The sequence below is a fragment of the Anastrepha obliqua genome, unplaced genomic scaffold (assembly GCF_027943255.1).
Source record: "Anastrepha obliqua isolate idAnaObli1 unplaced genomic scaffold, idAnaObli1_1.0 ptg000012l, whole genome shotgun sequence".
Classification (NCBI taxonomy): domain Eukaryota; kingdom Metazoa; phylum Arthropoda; class Insecta; order Diptera; family Tephritidae; genus Anastrepha; species Anastrepha obliqua.
Genome location: NW_026562179.1, coordinates 7880678 through 7904006, shown reverse-complemented (window position 1 = coordinate 7904006; position 23329 = coordinate 7880678). Strand labels below are relative to the sequence as shown.

Sequence of the window (23329 nt, the reverse complement as noted above, 5' to 3'; positions counted from 1 at the left end):
TGGTGAATAGTCTTCGTGGGACGAATACCCCTCCAAATTGAGACTTCTCTAAACACTAACGTTCTCTGAACCTTAGAGGCCTTCCAACAATTGGGAAAGACGGGCGTGGTCAAAATGGTATTTAAGGCATAAGTAATATACGGTAAAATTGTTGCTGAATACATTTAAAGTACGGACTTAACAACTTCACAATCATTTATATTTTTAAAACAAAAACAGGTATCGCACCGTAAATACACTCACTATATATATCTTTCACGACAAGTGTTACTGTTATAATCGGAAAACTGAACAAATTTCTCATTCAGCTCATTAACCTTTATATTATGTTCATTAACATAATTACATTTATTGCCAACTCAATCTCACGAATACATTTCCATGTTGTTTGGGAACCTACTGCCATGCTATATTGGTACTTATAATATTGACGCTTTTGTTGTTTAATGGCTCTAGTGGATTCTGGTAAGTGGTTACACACTTGCACCGCTTCCATTTACGATACGCTTTGTTGCGCTTGTGAATAAGACCCTTTATGTAGCTGTTAAGCCAAGGTTTCGAGCATTGTTGGATTTGGTTACAAACGGGACATATTGGTCATAAAGTGCCTTTATATTGGTTTGGAGAAACGCAATCTGCTCGTTAGTAGATAACAAACTATAAACCAATTTCCAGCGTGTGGCATCAACCGCTTCTCCAAGTTGGTCATAGTCTATGTTGCGGGGAGAATCCTGTATGCGGCTACAAATCTGTTGCGGGAAGAACAAATAGTGTTGCGGGGAGAACTAATAATGTTGCGGGAAGGACCAATAATGTTGCGGGAAGAACCAATAATGTTGCAGGAAGAACCAATAATGTTGCAGGAAGAACCAATAATGTTTCGGGAAGGACCAATAATGTTGCAGGAAGAATCTTGAAGGCGGCTATAAATTCGTTTGCAGGGAGAATCCTTAATTCTTAATGTTGCGATGACCAAGTTGATTGAAGCGATGAAATATCCGGATCGAAGGACCTCCCTAATGATGAACACAAATTCCTGTTGGTTATTGTAGCGATGATATTGCGGCAAAAATTCCCAATTTAAAATATGTTGCTTCTGATTCAAAATTACAATTTTTTCTCTCCCTTTATTTTACAAAATGTTCCGTATTTATACACATTTCTTTACAAACAAAACCTACTTAATTCACAGAAAATTATAACAAATAACAAAAGTTGAAAAACATTAAAGTATTTTAACTAATATTAAATTGAACTCAACATACCGCCGCCCTTGAACTATCTGAATAAGTTCAAAACAAAATATTAAAAAGAAAATGAAAAGCCTTGAAAAACATTTACGATAAATCATTAGTTTCTTCATGAAATAAATCTCCTTTCGTTGGCAAAAGGCAAAGTTTGACTATAGGGCGAACCAATTCGCCATGCGGTGTTTTCAATGTAACATTCTTACGCGTCCATCGGTACCATGATGGCATTTGATCACTCGTGCAATCGTCCACTTCGTCGGAGGATTAGGCTCGTTGAATACAGCAACCACACCCCCTTCTTCAATGTTGCGTGAAGAACGAAACCATTTAGTGCGACGTTGTAAGCTCACGGGGTACTCGTCTCTCCAACGACGTCAGAAATGTTGTCTCATGGCAGAAATTGCTTGCCATCGCTGTCGAAGATTTCCACGAAACCCTTGACCCTCAGGTTCCGGTATTGACTTAAGCGGTTCACCGACTATGAAATGTCCGGGAGTTAAAACTTCTAAGTCACCAGCAGCTTCAGAGTTGTCACAGAGTGAGCGAGAGTTTACGCAAGCTTCTATTTCAGTCAAAAGTGTGTTGAACTCTTCGTATGATAGTGGAACTTCTCCTAATACGCGTTTTAAATGATACTTAACACGTTTGACTCCGGTCTCCCAGTAACCTCCCATATGGGGTGCAGCCGGTGGATTAAAACGCCATTCGATATTCGAGTCCGCAAAGAAAGAGCGAAGTTTAATATCAGCCATGCACTGTTGAAATGCAATGCGCAACTCCTTCTCGGCTCCAACGAAATTTGTACCGTTATCTGATGTCATGACCTTACAAAAACCTCGACGATTTGTGAACCTTTTAAATGCATCTAGGAAAGCTGGTGTTGACAGGTCACCAACAAATTCGAGATGCATTGCACCAGTGCACATACAAATGAACGAGCAGATGTAGCCTTTGATAGCCTTAGCTCCTCTTCCTTGGGTGAATTTGTAGAGGTAAGGTCCAGCGAAGTCGACAGCAGTGTGAATGAAACAACGGGCGTAGGTTGTGCGAATGACAGGTAGATCACCCATGACTTGTGTGGTAAGATTGCGGTTCAAATAAGTGCATTTCACGCACTTATGGTATATATTACGGATCAAGCTACGAGCGCCGATAACCCAATAACGACGTTGCAAGACAGTTTGCATAATGCGGGGCCCAGCGTGCAAAGTGACCTTGTGTATTTCGCAGATTATTAACTTAGCAAGCGGACAGTTCATTTTTTATTCTTCCTCCAACACGTAGAACACAAGTCGCATCCAGAAATGGCTGCAGACGCAAAAGACTACTGCGAAGTGGGATTGGTCTTTTAGCGCTGCAAAAAGAAATTTCATTAGAAAAATAAAACTGTTGCGTATACCTTATTAGGCGAAGTTCAGCTTCAAATAACTCTTGGCAACTCGGTGTACCAAAACGCTTTATAACATTAAGCCGTCTGTTAGCCCGAATGTTAGTCAAAAAGCGTAAAACGTAGGAAATAACTCGTCGCAGCTTAGAATACGATGAGTATTTTGTCATCACGGACTAATAATATTTAGAATTAGTCACAGGGGCACGAATACTATTTCGTATGCTCAGCTCTGTAGTGTGCTCTTTAGATTTTTTCTGCTTCCATAATTGTTCAGTGCTTTTCAGGAAAATAGGACCAGCCCACCACAATTGATGACGTAATAATTCGGAGGGAGTTATACCTCTTGAAGCACAATCTGCAGGATTCTGTTCAGAACGAACGTGGTTCCAACATCCGGGAGGCAAAACTTCTTGAATATCAGCTACGCGGTTGGCTATAAATGTCACCCATCTGCTGGGGTGAGCTTGTAACCATGCCAATGTTATAGTAGAATCAGTCCAAGCGAAAAGCGGATAACGGAGTTCAGACCAGCAGTGCAGCACGCTTCGCACTAGTTTAGCAGCAAGATGAGCGGCGCATAATTCAAGACGTGGCAACGTTGTCGGCTTAAGCGGAGCTACCTTGGTTTTCGACGAAATTAATGACACAGTAATGCTACCGTCGCTTTGTGTTGTTCGTGCATACAAGACGGCGGCGTAAGCGCGCTCGGACGCGTCTGCGAATACGTGCAATTGCGTAAATGACCCAGCTACTTCAGTACCAAACCAACGGTTCACCTTCAAATGTGCCAATTGCTTGAGCTCTATGCGATGCTCCAACCACTTCGTTGCGATAGACTCAGGAATGATATCATCCCAACCTACCTTAGTGCGCCATATGTCCTGAAACCAAATTTTTGAATTTATAGTAGCGGGAGCAAGCAGGCCCAGAGGATCGAAGAGCGTACTTGCATCTGATAGAAACATGCGCTTGGAAATATTTTGCTGCAACAATCGAAGTTCTTCTTTACTAGATGTACCAGTAAGTAGATCATCCATGTAAAAATCCTTGAGAATAACACTAACAGCCATAGCACAACCATTCGACGAATCTCTTGCCGTCTGTTGAAGTGATCGGACAGCTAGATGAGATGCAGCTGCCACTCCGTACGTTACGCGAACCATGCGAAAATCTTGGATAGGCAGGGATGGGTGGCTACGCCATACGATGCGTTGCAAATCGGCGTGTTTTAAGGATACGCAGATTTGACGATACATTTTGGCGACATCTGCTGTTACAGCATAGCGGTGTGTTCTAAAGCGAAGTAAGATGGAGTATAAATCTTCCTGCAATTGAGGTCCTATAAATAATGCGTCATTCAGCGAATTTCCGGAAGTTGATTTTGCGGACGCGTTAAATACAACTCTAAATTTGGTCGTGGTACTACTTTCCTTTAAAACAGGATGATGAGGCATATAATACGTTGGATTCATAGTATCTGACGTGACCTGCATATGTTTCATGTCAATGAGTTCATTCATGAATTCATTGTAGCGTAAACGAAGATCGGAGTCACAAGCGAGTCTTCTTTCAAGTCGTAACAAATTCCGGATAGCAAAGTTTCGCGACTCTCCCAGAGCTACATCGGGCTTCAGCGGCAATTCGACGACAAACTGTCCGTTAGGTTCCCTTCGATGCGTTGTTTCAAAATGGTCTTCACAGTAACGCTCCTCATGCGTAAGATACGTTTTTTGCGGAGCTTCCTCTAACTCCCATAACTTGTTCAATGCTCGATCCAAATGAACATCGCAATGTAACGACTGTAAGCGTAGCATATCAGGCTCAGATCCATTCACGCTTCCAAATAGAGTCCACCCAAAGACCGTCAGTTGAGCCATAGGAGCTCCAGATGGACCCTTACGAAGTTCTGTACAGATCAGTTGATCCATAACGTCCATTCCAATCAATATATCGACCCGTCCAGGCTTCATAAAATGGGGATCGGCTAAAAACAAACCTCGGATATGTGGCCACGATGAAGTAGTTATAGTCTGTGTTGGCAAGTCGCTTGTAATTTTAGACAGAATTAACGTTTTGACAGTAAAGCATTGATTTGTAGAGAAAGAAGAAAGAGAAAGTGATACTTCACCTCTAGCTCGTCCTCCTTGCGCTGACCCAATTCCAGTAATGTTAACTTCAGATGTTGATCGCGGCAGGCCTAAGCGTTGCACACACGCTTCAGTCACAAAGGAAGCATGTGATCCAGAATCGAAAAGTGCACGTGCGGGCTGCCAATTACCAGAACAGTCGCGTACCTTCACTAATGCGGTGGATAACAGCACAACTCTTTCTACAGCTATGGGTGGATTGGAGCTCGAGTTCAAGCATGAAGAAACGCGTGGAACGTCGACGCTTGCTGGAAGTTCAAAAGTTTTTGCGCTTACCTTTGATGTTGCGTCAGCAACGCATAACGAATGCGTCGCGTTGCCGATGTAATTGTTCACTGCGGGAACGGTCGTTGACTGCAAAGCACCGTGCAACAGAGTGTGATGACGTTGTTTACACATGCGGCAAGTGGAAGCACTGTTACAACGGTCTTTATAGTGACCTGAACTTAAGCAGTTGAAGCATATGCGACCTTGCTTCACGAACTGTGATTTTGTGGACAAGTCCAATTCACGAAATTTTTCAGAACTGTAAATTTTATGAGGTCCACTACAATATGCACACACGTTACTTTGTTTTGATACCGCGTGGAACACATTTGTCGACTTGCTTGCTGATGCAGTTTTAACCTTAATTGGTACTGATGTTGTTGACGACGAAAACATCGATAACGATCGGCATCTTATCTCTAAAAATGTTATTAGTTGCTCAAAAGATGGAGGATCATCACTAACGAGCGATAACTCCCACTGCTTACGCGTTTCGAATGCCAACTTACTGACGACCTCATGTACCAACCAATCATCCCAAAAATCAATCGGACGACCCAACGCTTTAAGCTCGCAAATATGCTGTTGGAATGCATCAATTACACCTTTGATTGCGTCAGCATTGTCATGCGTAGCCCTTTTAATTTCAGCCAACGCGCGAAGATGAGATTCCACAATTACACGAATAACCTTATACCGCGATGTTAATAGACCCCAAGCTTCAACGTAATTTGCGTCACATATTTTAAAACCACTGATAATTTTCAACGCGTCATTTTTCAAGCAGCTTCGGAGATAGTGCAACTTTTGTCCATCTGATAAAGCAGAGTTATTATCAACTAACGAAGAAAACGCGTCGAAAAAACCAATCCATTCTGTAGAGTCACCGGAGAATGTGGGCAACTCCATTTTCGGTAAACGTATAACCGCGGACACAGATGCCTTTGTGGAGCTATCTTGCGATTTAGTACGACAATTTTTCACGCGGTTAAAGTTAGCTGAAGTTGTAGAGTACCAAGTCTCGGCTTGGATACGCACATTTTCTTCAATTTCAATAACATCGGCACCACAAGTAATTTCTACAGCGTCTTGAGCAACGTTAAAACGAACCCACTGTTCACTCAATAACTGAAGGTAGCTTGCAATATTCTCTGCATCCATAGTGAATGCCTCATCAATACTTTTTGCCATATACCGTTTAATGGCATTGAGAGCGGAATCGCGCGTTTTAGTAGAATTCGACATTTTTAATGTAACAGAAAAGCAATCGACGGGTTTTTAGAATTTTCGCGATGTTAAATGCAGGAACGGCTGCACAAACGTACACACGATTTAATGCACAAAAATAATTTTCTTAATAATCGTTGCGCCTTTTGCTACGCGTATGTATGTACACAAGCGAATGCGTATATGCAAAAGACAAGCGGAGTGACTATATCCGGCTCGGAGGACCAAAAATGTTGCGGGGAGAATCCTGTATGCGGCTACAAATCTGTTGCGGGAAGAACAAATAGTGTTGCGGGGAGAACTAATAATGTTGCGGGAAGGACCAATAATGTTGCGGGAAGGACCAATAATGTTGCAGGAAGAATCTTGAAGGCGGCCATTGGACATTATTGGTTCTTCCTGCAACATTATTGGTTCTTCCTGCAACATTATTGGTTCTTCCTGCAACATTATTGGTCCTTCCCGCAACATTATTAGTTCTCCCCGCAACACTATTTGTTCTTCCCGCAACAGATTTTTAGCCGCATACAGGATTCTCCCCGCAACATTTTTGGTCCTTCGAGCCGGATATAGTCACTCCGCTTGCCTTTTGCATATACGCATTCGCTTGTGTACATACATACGCGTAGCATAAGGCGCAACGATTATTAAGAAAATTATTTTTGTGCATTAAATCGTGTGTACGTTTGTGCAGCCGTTCCTGCATTTAACATCGCGAAAATTCTAAAAACCGTTAAAATTCGTTTGCAGGGAGAATCCTTAATTCTTAATGTTGCGATGACCAAGTTGATTGAAGCGATGAAATATCCGGATCGAAGGACCTCTCTAATGATGAACACAAATTCCTGTTGGTTATTGTAGCGATGATATTGCGGCAAAAATTCCCAATTTAAAATATGTTGCTTCTGATTCAAAATTACAATTTTTTCTCTCCCTTTATTTTACAAAATGTTCCGTATTTATACACATTTCTTTACAAACAAAACCTACTTAATTCACAGAAAATTATAACAAATAACAAAAGTTGAAAAACATTAAAGTATTTTAACTAATATTAAATTGAACTCAACAGTCTATGAGCATACAAACACGATACGATACGATGCGTCATTTACATAAAAAATGTCCAAGAGAGTGCTGCCAGACTTTTTTTTAAATCCATTTATTTTTGCAATCTGTTTTCTAACATTCAGCAATATTTGTACTTATGGTAAGACTAAAACAATTTATTAAGCATGTATTGAAGACACCCAGTGGTACAACCATTTTTATAATGTTTGCTTATAGGCATAATAAGTTCATTGTGGACTTCCTCTTCAGTCTGTTAAAGACGATGGAATTGAGAGTTATTTCTGTGAGAGGATTTATGTGTGATTGAAGTCTTTTATTATGAGATGTGAGAAATTTGATATCACGATGTATTTGGGCATTTGTATTGTATGGTAGTATGGTGCCTTTGTAATCATTCTTAGGGTTTTTGAGATTTCAGTCGAGTATTTTAATGTTGAAGTTAGCTGCAGTGCCCCAGAGTTGTATGCATATAGGTTTTAAGATAACTGAGTAGAGTAAGAGTTCACTTTTGAGAGAAACATGAGAATTTCGATTAATCAACCAGTATAGGTTTCAAAGTTTAATTCCAGGTGCTTTGCGTTTGGTGAAAATATGCGTTTTCCATGTAAGTTTGCTATCAAGGTGCATGCCAAGATATTTTGTAACATAATTTTCGGGAATGATTACACTATTAAGTTATGTTATTTTCCAGTCTTTCAGCCATTAAGCTATTTTATCAAGTCCTTTCTGGAGTTCGAGGGAAGCCACTTCAGGGTGGAGGTCTATAGCGAATAGGACGGGGTCATCTGCAAAAGTTCCGTCGATAGTTCCCTCTGTCATTGGTAGATCTTTTGGGTAAAGCAAGTAAAGTTTTGGGCCCATTATACTGCCTTGGGGTACGCCAGCTAAACTTTCTTAGAGTTTAGACTTTTCTTCGTTCTGTTTAACAAAGAAGTGTCGATCTTTGAGGGAGGACTTGATAAAAGTATAATAATTAATGGTTAGAGTAAGTTTTATTTTGCAGAGTAAGCCATCATGCCAAACGCGGTCGAAGGCTTGAGATATGTCGAGAAAAGTGGCCGTGCAATACTTCTTCTGCTCAAAAGCTTTGTGAATACTATTTACGAGTCGGTGTACTTTTTCGATAGTACCGTGTGTGTTTCTGAAGCTGAATTGCAGATTTGGGATTAATTTTTGGCCTTCAATTATGGGCATCATTCTTTCGAGAAAAAAGGATTCAATAACTTTAGAGGCAATGGGCAAAAAGCTGATGGGACGATAAGATTTCACTTTTCATGTGTTTTTTTCTAGTTTAATGATCATTTTTATTTTTGCGAATTTCCTTTCCATTCACATATTATGGGATTTTGAACAGCTGATAGGCGAAACGGCGGGCTGCCAGAAAAAAGGCGCAGAAAATATTATAACTGAAGAAAACAGTTCGTTTTTCTTTAATGTAAAAATTACGCGATCAAATATTTATAATTATGAGTCTTAGAATTAATTCAATTGAAATGTAATAAATTAAATTGAAAGGAGTTTTAGAATTTTCTAAAGCCCCTTACATCCTTTCCGACTTCTACTTTCAATTAGTCTTATGTACATATGCATATGAATACGTTTTACTCGTACGCATAGCATTTGTCCTTAACGGCTCCCCACAAAAAAAGTCCAACGGGCTTAAATCACAGCTCCGAGGCGACCAATTGATATTGGAATTCAAAAACGGTAGCCAAAAGTTCGAGTGTAACTTTGGCAGTGTGACAAGTTGCACCGTCCTGTTGAAACCAAATGTCGTCCATGTCATCCTCTTCAATTTTTGGAAACAAAAACTCGTTGAGCATGTCACGGTAACGCTCGCCATTTACTGTAACCGAGGAAGAAGAAGAAGACTCACCAATTTGGAAAAAGATTTTCAATATTTCCCAATTTTGATCAAGCGTATAGCATCCCATTTCGTAAATGTCAAACCTTTAAGTAAATTATGAACACATTTGACATGTTATTTGTGTTACCATTCTCAAAAAATAGGTGGCTCAAAAAGCAATCGCTATATGGCCCACCCTGTACATGTAATTTTATGGAAAACTGTGTGTTGGTTTATGTCTGTAAATTTGTATATACATACATACGTAAATATTCTATGGTTGAAAAGCGTAGGTAAGGGAATTGAATTTGAATTTGAGATATTTTACTAAAATTAAAGGTAATCTGCTTTAACTTATTTTGTTCGTTGTTTGAGAATTTTTTTTTTTGTTTGTTACCCACTTTTTGTGTTATATTATATTAAAAAATCGCTATATGTTATGTATTTATTTATAACGTATGCTTTTCGTGTTCATTATTTTATTATTATTCAATTACTTTTGTATTTCAGTTTTAAATAATTTCATTTACATATCAATTTTTAAATTGTTTGCTCATTTATGTACATATTTCATACGGATTGTGCTTATCTTTAGTATGTGTAGGTGTATACGAGTAATATAAGGCTATTGGACAACCGCACACTAAATACTAACCTCAATGGTGGTGTGGAAACTAAAAATTCCCAATTTCAATGTTTCTTCCGGTGTGGCATTACTGACGAATGTTATAAAAAAATGCAAATTTTTCAGCGCTCTCACCAGAAAAAGAGTTTCGCATCTATGGTAGTCATCTATGCGCTTTCTTATTGTGTTGCGTTGTGTGATAAAGCTTATAATTTGGTATTCGAAAATAGCTTTTATCCGTGAAATGACTTTCAGATATAAGAAGATTATGAATGTCATGGGATTTGAGTAACGTTTTTATTTCCAATATGTGTTTTAAGAGCCAATTGACATTGCACAGGGGTATATTCATGGGTTTGAATGGTTGAATTTTTGAGTCGTGAGAGTTACGAGCAGGTTCATCATTGTTGAGACCTGTTGCAAGACTGGCTTGAGGAGCGCGATCAATTCTAGCATTTCACTCGTGGACTCTGATGTTGTTTCTTTGGACTGAGAGACTGAGGCGCATTTGTATTTTGTGGAATATTTTTTGCAACTTGTGAATAAGAAGGTGAGTTTGAGTTGTGGTTGGGTGGTTGATTGGCAGGGATGAACCTGGATGAGTCCTGTGGTTGGGCGATAGAAGCGGATATTTCATTATTTCTTTTTAATGGTGGATATTTAAGTGTTTGCAAATTTGGATATTCCATGCACCCTTTGTAGTTGGCAGGGTGATTGCCTTCGCACAAGGCGCACTTTACAGTGTCACTTTCCGTCTTACGTGAACAGTTTACAAATAAATGAACTCCAGCGCAAACAAGTTTATTTTTTGTGGCAATAAGACTTAGCGTGTCCATATTGCTGGCAGTTAGCGCAGAGGGACATCACGTTTCGGATGTGGGGGGACCCAAATGTAATTTTTGTATTTAGAAGATTGTTGACATCGTAAATATCTTTATTATTTTGATTTTATTTTAATTCAATGATGAACATTTACAGAGGTTTTTTAGTGGTTCTGTGCTTCATATTATATATATGTATTTATTGCTTTGTGACAGAGATTCGGAAGTTTAAGCGAGATGTCTTCTGTGATAATAGAGTGATGCATGTTTTTTAAAATATCTTCAAAGTTCCTTTCCTGCTTAGGCTTGTATGTATAAAATTCTGTTTGTTCTTCTAAGAGGGTAACTATAATTTTGTAGGTGTGGGGTTGAGCTGTTGTATTTTACACTGCACATTATTTATGAGTTGTAGACCATACGAGGCTGGGGTTTTTTTGTTAGGAGCTTCATTAGTGGGGCGATATTATTAACTTTGTCAACGAATATTGGTGGGGGTTTACCACTTTTTCCTGGGGTTTGGGGCTTTCATCTACCTCCTCGATTTCTAAGGGAGAAAATCTATTCTCTTTTGGTTGGGTTGATGCAGTTGCTGCTGCATCTGTTGCCTTATATTCAGTTTTGGGCTATTTTGGGCAACTCATTTGGACTTGTAGGGGTAAGGCATTTCGTGCTCAACGAATGTGGGGTCTGTCCCGATCCAGATGGGTTTTATTTTTACCGTGATTGGTGTTGCTGTGGTTCTATTTGTTGGGACATTTGCTGCGTTTTTTTCCCCTAGTGTTGTGTATTGTTGTAATTGTTGTTGTGGTTGCTTTTGTTGTTGTTGTAAGCGGCGGCCACCCTTTGTTTTAGTTTAAAATGTCCTTTGGTAACTCTTAGCAGAAACCATAAAAATAGTTTACATACTTTTAGGCCGAATTTATTTCCAGCTGCTTGAGTTGAGCTCACATATGACTATACTGTTTTCTATTATTATTATGTGTTGTATTGATTTGTAATTGTAATTTGGCAGCCGCCGTAGCCGAATTGGTTGGTGAGTGACTACCATTCCGAGTGTATTTCTGCGATGAAAAAGCTCCTCATAAACGTATCTGCCGTTCGGAGTCGGCTTGAAACTGTAGGTCCCTCCATTTGTGGAACAACATCAAGACGCACACCACAAATAGGAGGAGGAGCTCGGCCAAACATCCAAAAAGGGTGTACGCGCCAATTATATATTGATTTGTAAAATACTAATACATTAATCACTATTCTTTGAGAGATAATTTATTCGCGGTTAATCTTTATTTCAGTTCAAGGGTTACCAACGTTTTTTGCTAGATTGAGTGAAATGTGTAGGAATCGAAATATTTACAGGAAATGAGCCAAGTGAACGCATAGCAAAGAAAATTTTCTTTCAATGAGCTGTTAAAGTCCCCCACGATGTTGTTATAGTTAAGGCAAAGATTTTCAGGAAAATCAGTAAATTGTTCGTAAGGAGTTCTACAAGGAATTTGTTAGAATTAGAAATTATTTCCCCCAAAACGTACTTCATTGAATTTGATTGGTCCGAGGTACACTTAATTAGAGAGGACAAATTCGATTTTATTTATTTATTTATTTAATGTCTAACAAAATTCAGAACAGACATTTAAGTTATAAATTTCAGAACTAAAATACAAATTTACAATATTTAATATTAAACAGTGTAGAAAACTTAGATTAACAACATAGGAAACCATAACAAAATTAATACTTAAGAAACTAAAATAAGAAATATACATATGCTAGGTATTATTTAGATTTCTTCCATAGAAAGTAATTTTTTAACTGCGATTGAAATACATGTTTGATCCTAGAACATTAAACTGTATTCTTTCTAGAAGGACCGGGCAGTCAATTTGTCCATTAATGAGATCAAATATAAATGATACCTACTGCCTGAAGAGTACCTCTGGCACTTAATGTAAAGAGACTAATCAAACGACAGCGAGATTCGTATGATGGTTTCGGGTCTGAGAAAATGAGTGAATGTAGTGCAAAATGCATAAACATTTTTGGAACCCTCTTCACTCGATTTATATGGACTGCATGATAAGGTCTCCAAATAAAAGGGGCATAATCTAATTTGGACCGAACAAACGCACAGTATAATATCTTAAGAGTATATGGGAGAGTGAAGTGCGATGAGTGACGTCTAACAAAAGCAAGCATAGCAAGAGAATTGGAGACGGAAATTGAAAACCCTAAATCTTTTATCACTTCAGACGAAGCAAGATATGTATAATTGATATGATAAGATGTACTAAGTGGATTTTGAAGCTTAGAAAATGAGATTTTGTGACATTTTTCCATATTAAGAAATAGACGATTCATAAGGCACCAGGAAAATAAATTATTCAATTCTGACTGTAGGGCGGCTGAATCACTAGAATTTCTTATTTCAGCGTACACTTTTAGATCATCAGCATAGAGAAGAAAATTAGTGAAGGAAAAACACAAACAAATATCATTAATAAAGAAAACAAATAACAAAGGTCCTAAAATACTACCCTGAGGTACACCAGAGGTGGCAATGTACTGTTACGAAGAAACTCCATCGATAACTACAGTGCTGCATCTCTTTATTAAATAGGACCGAATCCGACCGGAAAGTAGAATGAAAACCGCACAAACATCGCAACACCACCACCATACCCAATTCTATTCGAGCGATAAATCGTATACCCATCAACACAAAACAACGTATCATTATGGCACGCAGAAAACCAAGTCTCGGAAGCGAAAGCAATATCAATACCAGAAGATTCAAAAATGTATCTATATTCGTCTTTTTTAGGTAAGAGGCTTTGCCCGTTCAGATGATTTATTTTTGTCTTTGAAACGAAAGTGCCTCTTAAAGTTCATAACAATAATAATAACGAAGACAGCGCACCAAAACCAATTAGTGGATTCAATATTGCTATATGTGTAAGCAGGGAAAAGTAAAATAATAGTTGAGAAAAAATATAGGTTGGTAGAATGGGAAAATAGAGAGAGCAGATACAAATGCAGTTTGACAATAAGGTAAAAAATTTAAAATATATTTAATTCTAAACTAATATCTAAAAGAAAAAACATTAATAAGAAGCGTATGATGCAATCATTTTAACTTTCTAGTGCTACCGTTTTTTTCCTCCAAAAATAAGCCCTGTCGTGATTTCCAGAACTTTTTGTAAAATAAGACATCCCCCGAAAATAGTCCCTAGTTAAAATAATGTGCCAAAAAGAATTCGTTAAAAGATGCTCTTGATTTATTAAGTATAAGTAATAATAGGTTTAACCCCCATTGCAGAAGCTGTGGAGACCTTTCCGAGAAGGAGACTGTTAAGCACTTTCTCTGTAAATGACCGGGCTTGGCAGCTAAACGATTAAGGACACTGAGTGTTTCTTTCTTCGACAGCCTGGGGCAGTGCACCAACCTAATTCCCATCAATCTTCTCCCTTATATCCACAGATCTGACTGGCTGCAAACATCTGCTTGTTGGAGGACTCATAATGGTATCAAAATGGCGCTTCTGTGCTACTTGAGGAGTGCCAGACGGGCACTTCAACTACCATATTTCACTTGGGTAGATATGTTTAGTTTTCCTAATACTCGTATTTGAGAGAAAAGTTTGAAACAAAATCTTCCGAGAAATTAATTGTTTACCTCTACAGTTCGTTTCAAATTAATTCTTGGAATTTATCTTAAAAATCTAACAACAAGGCCGCAGTGTACATTGAGCGTCAGTGCAGGTATACAACGTTCATTAATTTCAGTCTTTTAAGTCTGATTATTTCCTCATACGTATTTTTATTTAAAAATAAAGTGAATAATTTTTAACCCCAGTTAAAATGAGTACAAAACGAAAGAGCTATTCTGTCGAGTACAAAAAGAGAAACGTGGCAAACTCCAGGGATGTAAATCTTGTAGCATTCTGTAAAGAGAAGACTATGGATCTCTGTATGGTTTGTAAATGGCGTGAAGACTACGATTATCTGTGTCAACTGGTGGACCAAGGAAATGAGAAAAAACGCAGTGTTGGCTCAAGTCGGCAGCAGTTATTCTCTGAGTAAGAAGATTGCACCTGGGAATGGATTGCAGGCAGGAGAACAATGGCTTTGGTTGTGCGCAGGGCTGATATTCAAAAATGTGCCCTTGAAACAGCAATTGAATTTGATATATCCACAGAAGAATTTAAGCATCGTCATACTGGTTGGACAACTTCCTTAAACGATATGAATTGTCTCTAACAGAGATCAGCAACATTGTTTAAGCTGGAAGACAATGCAATTGTTAAGCGTGCATTAGCGTTTAAGCTCTTTGTTGATAGCAACGATTTTTTAAAATACCAACTCTCCAACTTGATTGCAATGGATGAGGTATTCCTAAGCCAAGGAGCTCAAACAATATTTCACCACAAGGCTTCTTCAATTAAATTTACGTTCTTTCTACCGGTTACGGTAGTGCCCGTGTTACCTGCATTTTGGCGATTTTATGCTGCCACCACTGTTGAGGGGTCAGAATAGAGCAGTGGTCGCCAACCCGTCGATCGCGAGCTACCGGTAGCTCGCAAAGGCAATTCTGGTAGCTCGCGCTGCTCACGTTGCAAAAAATCTAAAAGTCTGAAAACCATACCAGTATTAGCAAATTTCAGAAATTTTCATAATAAATAGATAAACAGCGGCAACACTGCGGTAAGCGATTTCGCGCCGACAAACATGACGCGAAGTCGCGTCTCCGTTCTAGGATCGGCTGGAACCGATTAGCGTGTTCGAGAATTTTTTGGCTTTATATAATATATACGCAATGCACGTCGACATTGCGCTCAGTTTAATACTGAACGGCATTATCAACGTTCTGCGTGCAGCGGTTGGTTCCCGTTAAATTCTGCCACCAGAAAAGAAAAACTGAAACATTTAAAAATCCAGTTAATTGGACAACAGTCAATATTTTTGAAAACAATCTACAAAAATAAGGCTGCAACTGAAGCATCATTTTCGTGTTTCCCAGATAATTGCACAAAAGAAAAAACCTTATGAAGACGGGGAAATCATAAAACAAGCATTTTTGGAAGCTGCAGATTCTTTATTCGCCAACTTTAGAAATAAAGACGAAATAGTGTCTGCTATAAAATCTATGCAACTTTCTGCTAATACAGTGATGAGGCGAGTAGAAGTAATGAGCAATGATATTATTTTACAATTAAGAAGTGACTTAGATAACTGTATTTATTTTTCACTGCAACTGGATGAATCAACAGATGTAGTTAACACCTCACAGATGGCTATATTTGTCAGGATGGCTTTCAGTGATTTTACAATTAAAGAAGATCTTTTGAAGTTTATTCCACTCAAAGGACATACTACTGGGCTAGAGCTGTTTTCTCATTTAAAAAATCTCATGCTCCAGCTATGGTGGGTTGTGATAAGGTACTCGTGGCGCTATGTCATAAGGATGAAAGTTTTCCACAATTTCTTAGTTACCACTGTATTATACATCAGCAAGCATTATGTGAAAATTTTCTAAACTTGAACAACGTTATGAAACTGGTGGTGAAAATTGTGAACAAGATTAGAGCTCAAGCGTTACAAAGAAGATTATTTAAAACCTTGGCTGATGAAATTGAATGTCAATACGGAGAGCTACTTCTTCACTCTGAAGTGCGCTGGTTAAGCACAGGACGAGTGCTCAAACGTTTCAATGATATCCTGCCTGCTATACTCCAATTTTTCAAAGAACGCGATGAACCGATTCCTGAACTGGAAAATTCGACTTGGCTCAGAGATTTTGGTTTTCTTGTGGACATTACAGAGAAATTAAATGAGCTTAACTTGCAGCTTCAAGGCAGGGATAAAGAATTAGCGGAAATGATTTCTGATATAAATGCATTTATTACAAAACTTGAATTTTGGGAACAAAACCTAAAAAACCGCGATACTAAGCATTTTCCTATTCTTTCCGAAAAGATATCCAAAAATCTATTAGAGCCCTATGACAGTAAATATCATATGGAAATAGTTTCTAACTTGAAGGAAAACTTCAAAAATCGTTTCAAGGATTTCAGCAAAATTGCTTTAGTGACGCAATTTTTTGTTTCACCCTTCATGGAAATTGATATACAACAGTTTGCAACTTGTGTTATGAACAACTTTGGCGAAGACATTGCTGTGACAGAAATGGAACTGATTGCTTTTCAAAGTGACTTGACTTTAAAATCTTTAGGTTCAAATACAAAATGTATGTATATGGACTTTAGTAAGTAAAGATAAGTATTCAGTTTTATGTCGTGTTGCGTTGAAAGTGAAAGCGTTATTCAGTTCAACTTATTTGTGTGAATCTTCTTTTTCCAATATGAAATTTATTAAAAATAAATTCCGCAATCGGCTTACAGATATACCTACATTTGGATAATTGTATTCGAATGACTGTATCAAATTATACTGCAAATATTGAAAAAATTATCGATGAGTCAGAATGTCAACCTTCTCCCATATTTTATTTATATAATAATGTACTATTACTGTTTTGTTGTTTTTTTAAGTCGGTTATGATTTGCCATTATGACTGCAAAAAATTTTGTTACGATTGATAGGTGTGAACATGGGTGTAGTTATGCATAAGTATAAGCACTATAAGTCATAAGTTTATTATATATAGATCGTATATTAGTAAAATAAATACATGTATTGTATGTCGAATATAAATGTGTATTATTTAATTTATGTTGGCTTGTGCAAGTAGCTCGCTGTTTATTTCAAAATCTTGAAAGTAGCTCAACACATTGAAAAGGTTGGCGACCATTGGAATAGAGGTTTACTAGTTTGGAATTCAGCCAGTATTCACCACTCTAAAGACATGAAAAACTTTCTTGCTGAGAGGAAGATTGATCAAATATTGATTCTGGTACGAATGACTGGTTACCTCCAGACACTTGCCATTGCAGTAATCAAGCCATTCAAGGATCATTTCCGGATGGAAATCAATGAATATAATGAAAACAGAATGGTGAGATATCATCGGGGTAGATTTATAAATCCAGGCTTAGAAGAAGTTGTGAATTCGGTAAAAAAATTCATGGGACAAATAACTGATAGTGATGTTTCCAATGCACTACGAACAGGCTACTTAGACAAGAAGTATTTATTTAACGATAGCTATATCGAAAGACATGAGAGATTCGAGCCAATGATTCAACAGGAAATGGATTTGGAAGAAAATCAGAACGTAATTCAGAATTTTATTGGCATGACTATAATTGAATAAATTTAAATATTCTGTGTAAAATAAAAATTAAATAAAAATATATAAATATATTTTCATTTTTGAGAAAACCTTCCTCCGATAGTTCTCATTTTAAAAGATGAACACGCGATTGTGTCCAACAAAAAGTTACGCCTATGAAAATTGATAAACTGAGGCATCATACCAAATAACAGTGGTCTTCCCAACCTAATCGCCCGATTTACCCGATAGAAGAGGGAAATTACAACCATGATGACGAGGAACTGCGCGATGAAAAATATTTTTTAGGGTAACTTTAAAGGCAAACCTGTAAAATTCTGAATAGACACCGGTACTTCAAAAAATTATGTAAAGGAGCATTTGCTGTCACATCCCATATTCAGTCAGTATTATTAATTGTCACATTAGTCAAAAATGTGCTATCAATATTTTTAATACCAACTCCGAACTTTTACCCAGCCTCCAAAATCGATGCTAATCTTGTCATTAAGAAGGACTTCTTTTCCTTTCACATAAAACTGGTTTAGAAAATTTACAAAATCTCTGGAGGAGTTAAAAGTAATATCCTGAAACCGTACATTAAAGAACTGAAAAGTAATCATGCTGCAGTTTTCCCTATCTCCGAAGAATCACTACCTTGCAATAAAATGTTGTTTCAGCAATTAAAAGCTCAGACAATAAACTAGTATATTCGAAATCGTACCCCTCGAAATTTGTAAATAAGCAAATGAAATAAATATTTCTCATGAAATTGTTATAGTGGTCACACAATTTCTTCGTACACTCACAGTTTATAAACAGATATACCTGACCCTTACCACTATTTATACAAAAGAGCAAAATTTTAATACATATATATTATTGGGCCGTACACCCTTTTTGGGTGTTTGGCCGAGCTCCTGCTCCTATTTGTGGCGTGCGTCTTGATTTTGTTCAACAAATGGAGGAACCTACAGTTTCAAGCCGACTCCGAACGGCAAATACTTTTATGAGGAGCTTTTTCATGGCAGAAATACACTCGGAGGTTTGCCATTGGATGCCGAGGTTCGACTGCTATTAGAAAAATGTTTTTCTTAACTTTGGTGTTTCACCGAGATTTGAACCCACGTTCTCTCTGTGAATTCCGAATGGTAGTCACGCACCAACCCATTCGGCTATGGCAGCCGCCAAGATTTTTGATTGCATCTGCTTATTTTCCTTACGATGCCCTGGAAGGGCCACCACCCGGGAAGGCCACCAGTCTCGTAAGGTTCTGTGAGCGGCGCAATGTGGGCCCCGTTCTCTGCTGCGATGCTATTGCCCAGCATACAATCTGGGGCAGCAGTAAATTCAATAAACCGGGCTTTCGGTTGTTCGACTTTAGGTTTAGTTTGACGTGACGCCGCCAAGACTTCGAAAAGAACAGGGGATTGAGGTGGCAGTTGAGAAATTCGGCGCTGCCGTAGTTGAATGTTTTGAGTCAGCCTGTCCAATTCGACTCTCCTTGATCGGACTCTAGTTCCGTGGGGGAACCAAGAGCTCCAAACATTGAGGCGTGAATCGAGAAAATTTCTAAGCCGAACCCTCATGACTAATCTTGCTGAGGACTGAGAGCGATAACGTCATGTTCAGAGGAACTGCAAGAAGCTAATTCGTGAGCCGAAAAGCGCTTCTTTAAGGAATGCTGCGGCGGTATTGAATCTCTGAGTGACACGGCGAAATCAGTAAGGATCCTGAAAAGGCATCCAACCGTAAAGCTGGGGTCAGTTAGGAAATCTGATGGCTCCTTCACGGAGAAGCAAAGTGAGACACTCACCTTCCAGGAAATCAGTTAAGCATTGGCCGGCAACAGCCCGTAACGAAAGGGGCTGCTGTCAGAGCTGCTAAACCTTCTCGGCGTGACTGGTACGTTACCAGATCTGTGGGGAATGAAACCGCCATTGGATTTGCTATCAAATCTTTTGGCGGTTACAAATTCCCCGGACAGGATGGCATTTATCCTGCAATGCTAAAGGAAGGCATAGAGTCAGTGTGGGCAGTCCTGAAGAAAATCTTCGCTGCATGCTTGGCACTGGCTTACATACTACGCTCGTGGAAGATGTTGAGAGTCACTTCCATCCTTAAGGTTGGGACAGATGACTACACTAGCCCAAAAAGCTTTAGACCTATCAGCATGGCCTCTTTCATGCTGAAAGCAAGGTCCTAAGGATCTACATGGCTATGATAAGACCTATTATGCATTACTGGTCTGGACGAGTAGACTCTCTCTCATGGGATTCAGGAGGACCTTATCAAGAATACAACGCACAGTGGCCATCTGTTGCACCGGAGCTTTTTCAACTACTTCAGGCCCGGCATTAGATGCTCTGATTAGTCTACCACCACTTGATGCTTTCATCCAAGGGGAGGACTTGAAGGCCATTGTAGGCTGAAACACAAAGGGAACTGTTACGGCCTCTGTCCGGCATTAGAAAACAGTGAAGGCATGGGCTTCGATCCAACGACACTCTCCATGCCCCTTGACTCCATGCCATCAAGAGTCGTACTTGAAAAGAGATACAGTGTAGTGCTGCCTGAGGCTCAGTTGTGGTCAAACTCTGAATATGAGCCCGGCAAACATTGTTTTCGCGTTTTCACGGATGGCTCCAGGACCGAGCCGGCTGCAGCTCTGGGGTCTACGTGGAATCCAAAAGGACAAAACTGCACTTTGCTCTTGGAATGCATGCATCTGTGTTTCAAGCGGAGGTGTATGCTGTTCAAGAAGCGATGAACTTTGTTGTGGAAAACAGATGAAGAGGCAGATCTATATGTGTCTGTAGCGACAGTCAAGCTGCGCGCATGGACTTAGACAGCCCCTCAACCACATAAGGGATAGTGGTGTCCTGTAAAGCTAGGCTGAACTATGTCGGTAGACATAATAGCCTGATGATAACATGGGTCCCGGTACACGTGGGTATCGTGGGTAACGATACCTCTGACTCCTTAGCTAGGAGGAGCTCTAAGGCCAACTTCTGTGGTCCAGAGCCGGTTTTGCCACTCCCTTCTGCACCCATCAAAGTTACGGTTAGCAAATGGGTTACTACAAGAGAGAGAGGCCGCCGATGGAATAAACTAATGTTACCTGTCATGTCCGACGACTGTCGCAGATCCTCCTGTCATTAAGCAGAAGGGACTGCAGACAGTTGGTTGGACTAATGACGGGCCACTGTGTGTGGGCGAAGCACATGGAAAAGGTAGGCATCTCAGACAGTGTACTCTGCCCAGCTTGTGAATAGGAGGATAAGACGGTGGACCACTTTCTGTGCGTCTGCCCTGCCTTCGCTCGCATCAGGTTTGAGGTCTTTGGCACTCATGTGTTAAGAAGCGATCAGCATAGCTCCTCGGTACCACAAGATCTACTAAGATTTCTTCGGAGATTGGGGGATTTAAATAAAATTAAAAGCGAATCCCGATGTAGGACAATGGACTTAATTAATGTCTGAGTGCTGCACTTGCTAGTTGTCCCGAAAAAAAAAAACATGATCGACTTTGAGCAGGCATCATAGATTTTCAGTTTATTTGAAATGCAGATTCGAGAATTATTAACATATTTAAGTTAAATACAGGTTTTAGAACCAGCAAGCTTCAGATTTAAGCGTTTCGCATAAGAGAGTTTCTTTGTAAGCAGCACGTCCAGATATTTATATTTGTTAACAATTTCGATATTGTTTAAACTTCCAATTATAAGAACTCATTAGAACGTTGTCTGACCTTAATTACCTCTCAACCCTTTTGAATTTGGTCCTTTCTAGGGCCAAACAAGTATTTCAAATGCAATTAAAAAATTACTTTCTATGTAAAAAATCAAAATAATACCTAGTATTTATTTGTTATTTTCGTTAAAATTCAATTGTAACTTGTATAAATTTTTAGCAATTTAATGGTTTTCTATGTTGATATTTTAATTTAACTACACTTTTTAGTATTAAATATGGTAAATTTGTATTTTAGTTCTGAATTTATACCTTAAATGTCTGCTCTGAATTTTGTTAGACTTCTAAAATATAAAAATAAGTCGGGCACGAACCTATTTCCACGGTTTTGCATTCGTTGGAAAGGTCTCGGGCTTCGTGAGGTTTATAGCGTGTACCCTGTTCAGTTAGTTTCATGTGACATTTATTATGCGCACGTTCTTTGGAACGCTGACTTAAAATCGGTATTGTGTTCACTGTGAAATTGTGAAATTGAGGTTAAAGTTATTCGTTTCGAAACAGTTGAATTGGAAACCATCAAATCAATCACGCGTATTGTGCAAGTTTTTACTCAACTTCAACAGCAGGCATTTGTCCTTAATGTGGCAATTTGAACTGTGTAAATTATGTGGATCGTGCATTTAAGGTTAAATTGATCTGTCTGTCCATAGCCCAAAATGCCGGGAGAACGACGTGAGAACATTGGCCCCGCACAAGACATGCAAGTCAGCAACAACTGTATTCACAGAACTTAAGCGAAGAAAGACAAAATATAATAAGAGAAAATGCCCGATTGAGAAAACGCGTGAGCACACGAAGATCATTGACATCATACAATCGCTTGTCATTGCAATATGTTCCCGCATCCAGTGATGATGACAATTTAGATATTTGACCAATGACAACTGTATGCCGATATTGCAATGCGTTAAAGTTAAAAAAAAAACAGTTGGATTGTGCTGCGCAAGTGGAAAAGTTAAACTAGATCCATTACTTACACCACCACAGCCACTGAAACCATTGTTTGATGGAACTGATCCCGATGCCAACCATTTTCTTCAACGCATCCTTGAATACAATAACTGCTTTCGCATGACTTCCTTTGGAGCTAATTAGTCCAGTAAAAAGTAGATTTAAGTAAGTAATTTTAGGAGTATGCGAGTTTATGGTTATATTATGTAAAACCCGTCACCGCGAACTTAAATTTGAGTTTTCGGGGTTGGGGGTTGTGTCCCGCGGCCGCCATCTTAGAAATAAGGGTGCAACTGGTTTTTTGCGTTTATCTCGAGATAATATTATCTACAACTTTCATTCAAAACTTTTTATTGTAAAATTAATAATAAAAAAGTTATTAACAAAATTACGCGAAAAATTACGGGATGAATTGATTTAAAGCATAACTTTTTTTTATTGATTTTATGGAAAATATACATCAAAGCTTTTTTATAGAGCATTCTTTTGTGAACATTTTTGTCTATAAGTTTTTCTCGCTATCTTTATTTAGTCTTATGATTTTGAGCTGCAAAGCGGAGCAATCACTACATTAGCGGAGCGCATATGCGTATACCTATCTCTATACTATAAAGGTGAATGTCTGTACGTTGTCCGCGCATCACTACAAAACGACAACACCAAATGACGTAAAAATTTTTATATATTCATATTTTCACCCAATGAAGGTTATAGGCAAGTTTTTATGATGGAACTGCCTTCCCACAGCCCCCAGGCC

The 23329-nt window shown here is 38.7% G+C and overlaps 2 protein-coding genes across 2 annotated transcripts; both read right to left on the bottom strand.

The window, feature by feature from the left end:
• Positions 1 to 1624: 1624 nt before the first annotated feature.
• On the bottom strand, positions 1625 to 2509 carry LOC129251378 (uncharacterized). The gene has a single exon (XM_054890777.1). It carries the CDS (start codon positions 2507 to 2509, stop codon positions 1625 to 1627), a length of 885 nt encoding a protein of 294 aa, XP_054746752.1.
• A 304-nt stretch (positions 2510 to 2813) lies between these two features.
• On the bottom strand, positions 2814 to 6299 carry LOC129251377 (uncharacterized). Its single transcript, XM_054890776.1, has one exon. It carries the CDS (start codon positions 6297 to 6299, stop codon positions 2814 to 2816), a length of 3486 nt encoding a protein of 1161 aa, XP_054746751.1.
• Between the last annotated feature and the right edge of the window lie 17030 nt (positions 6300 to 23329).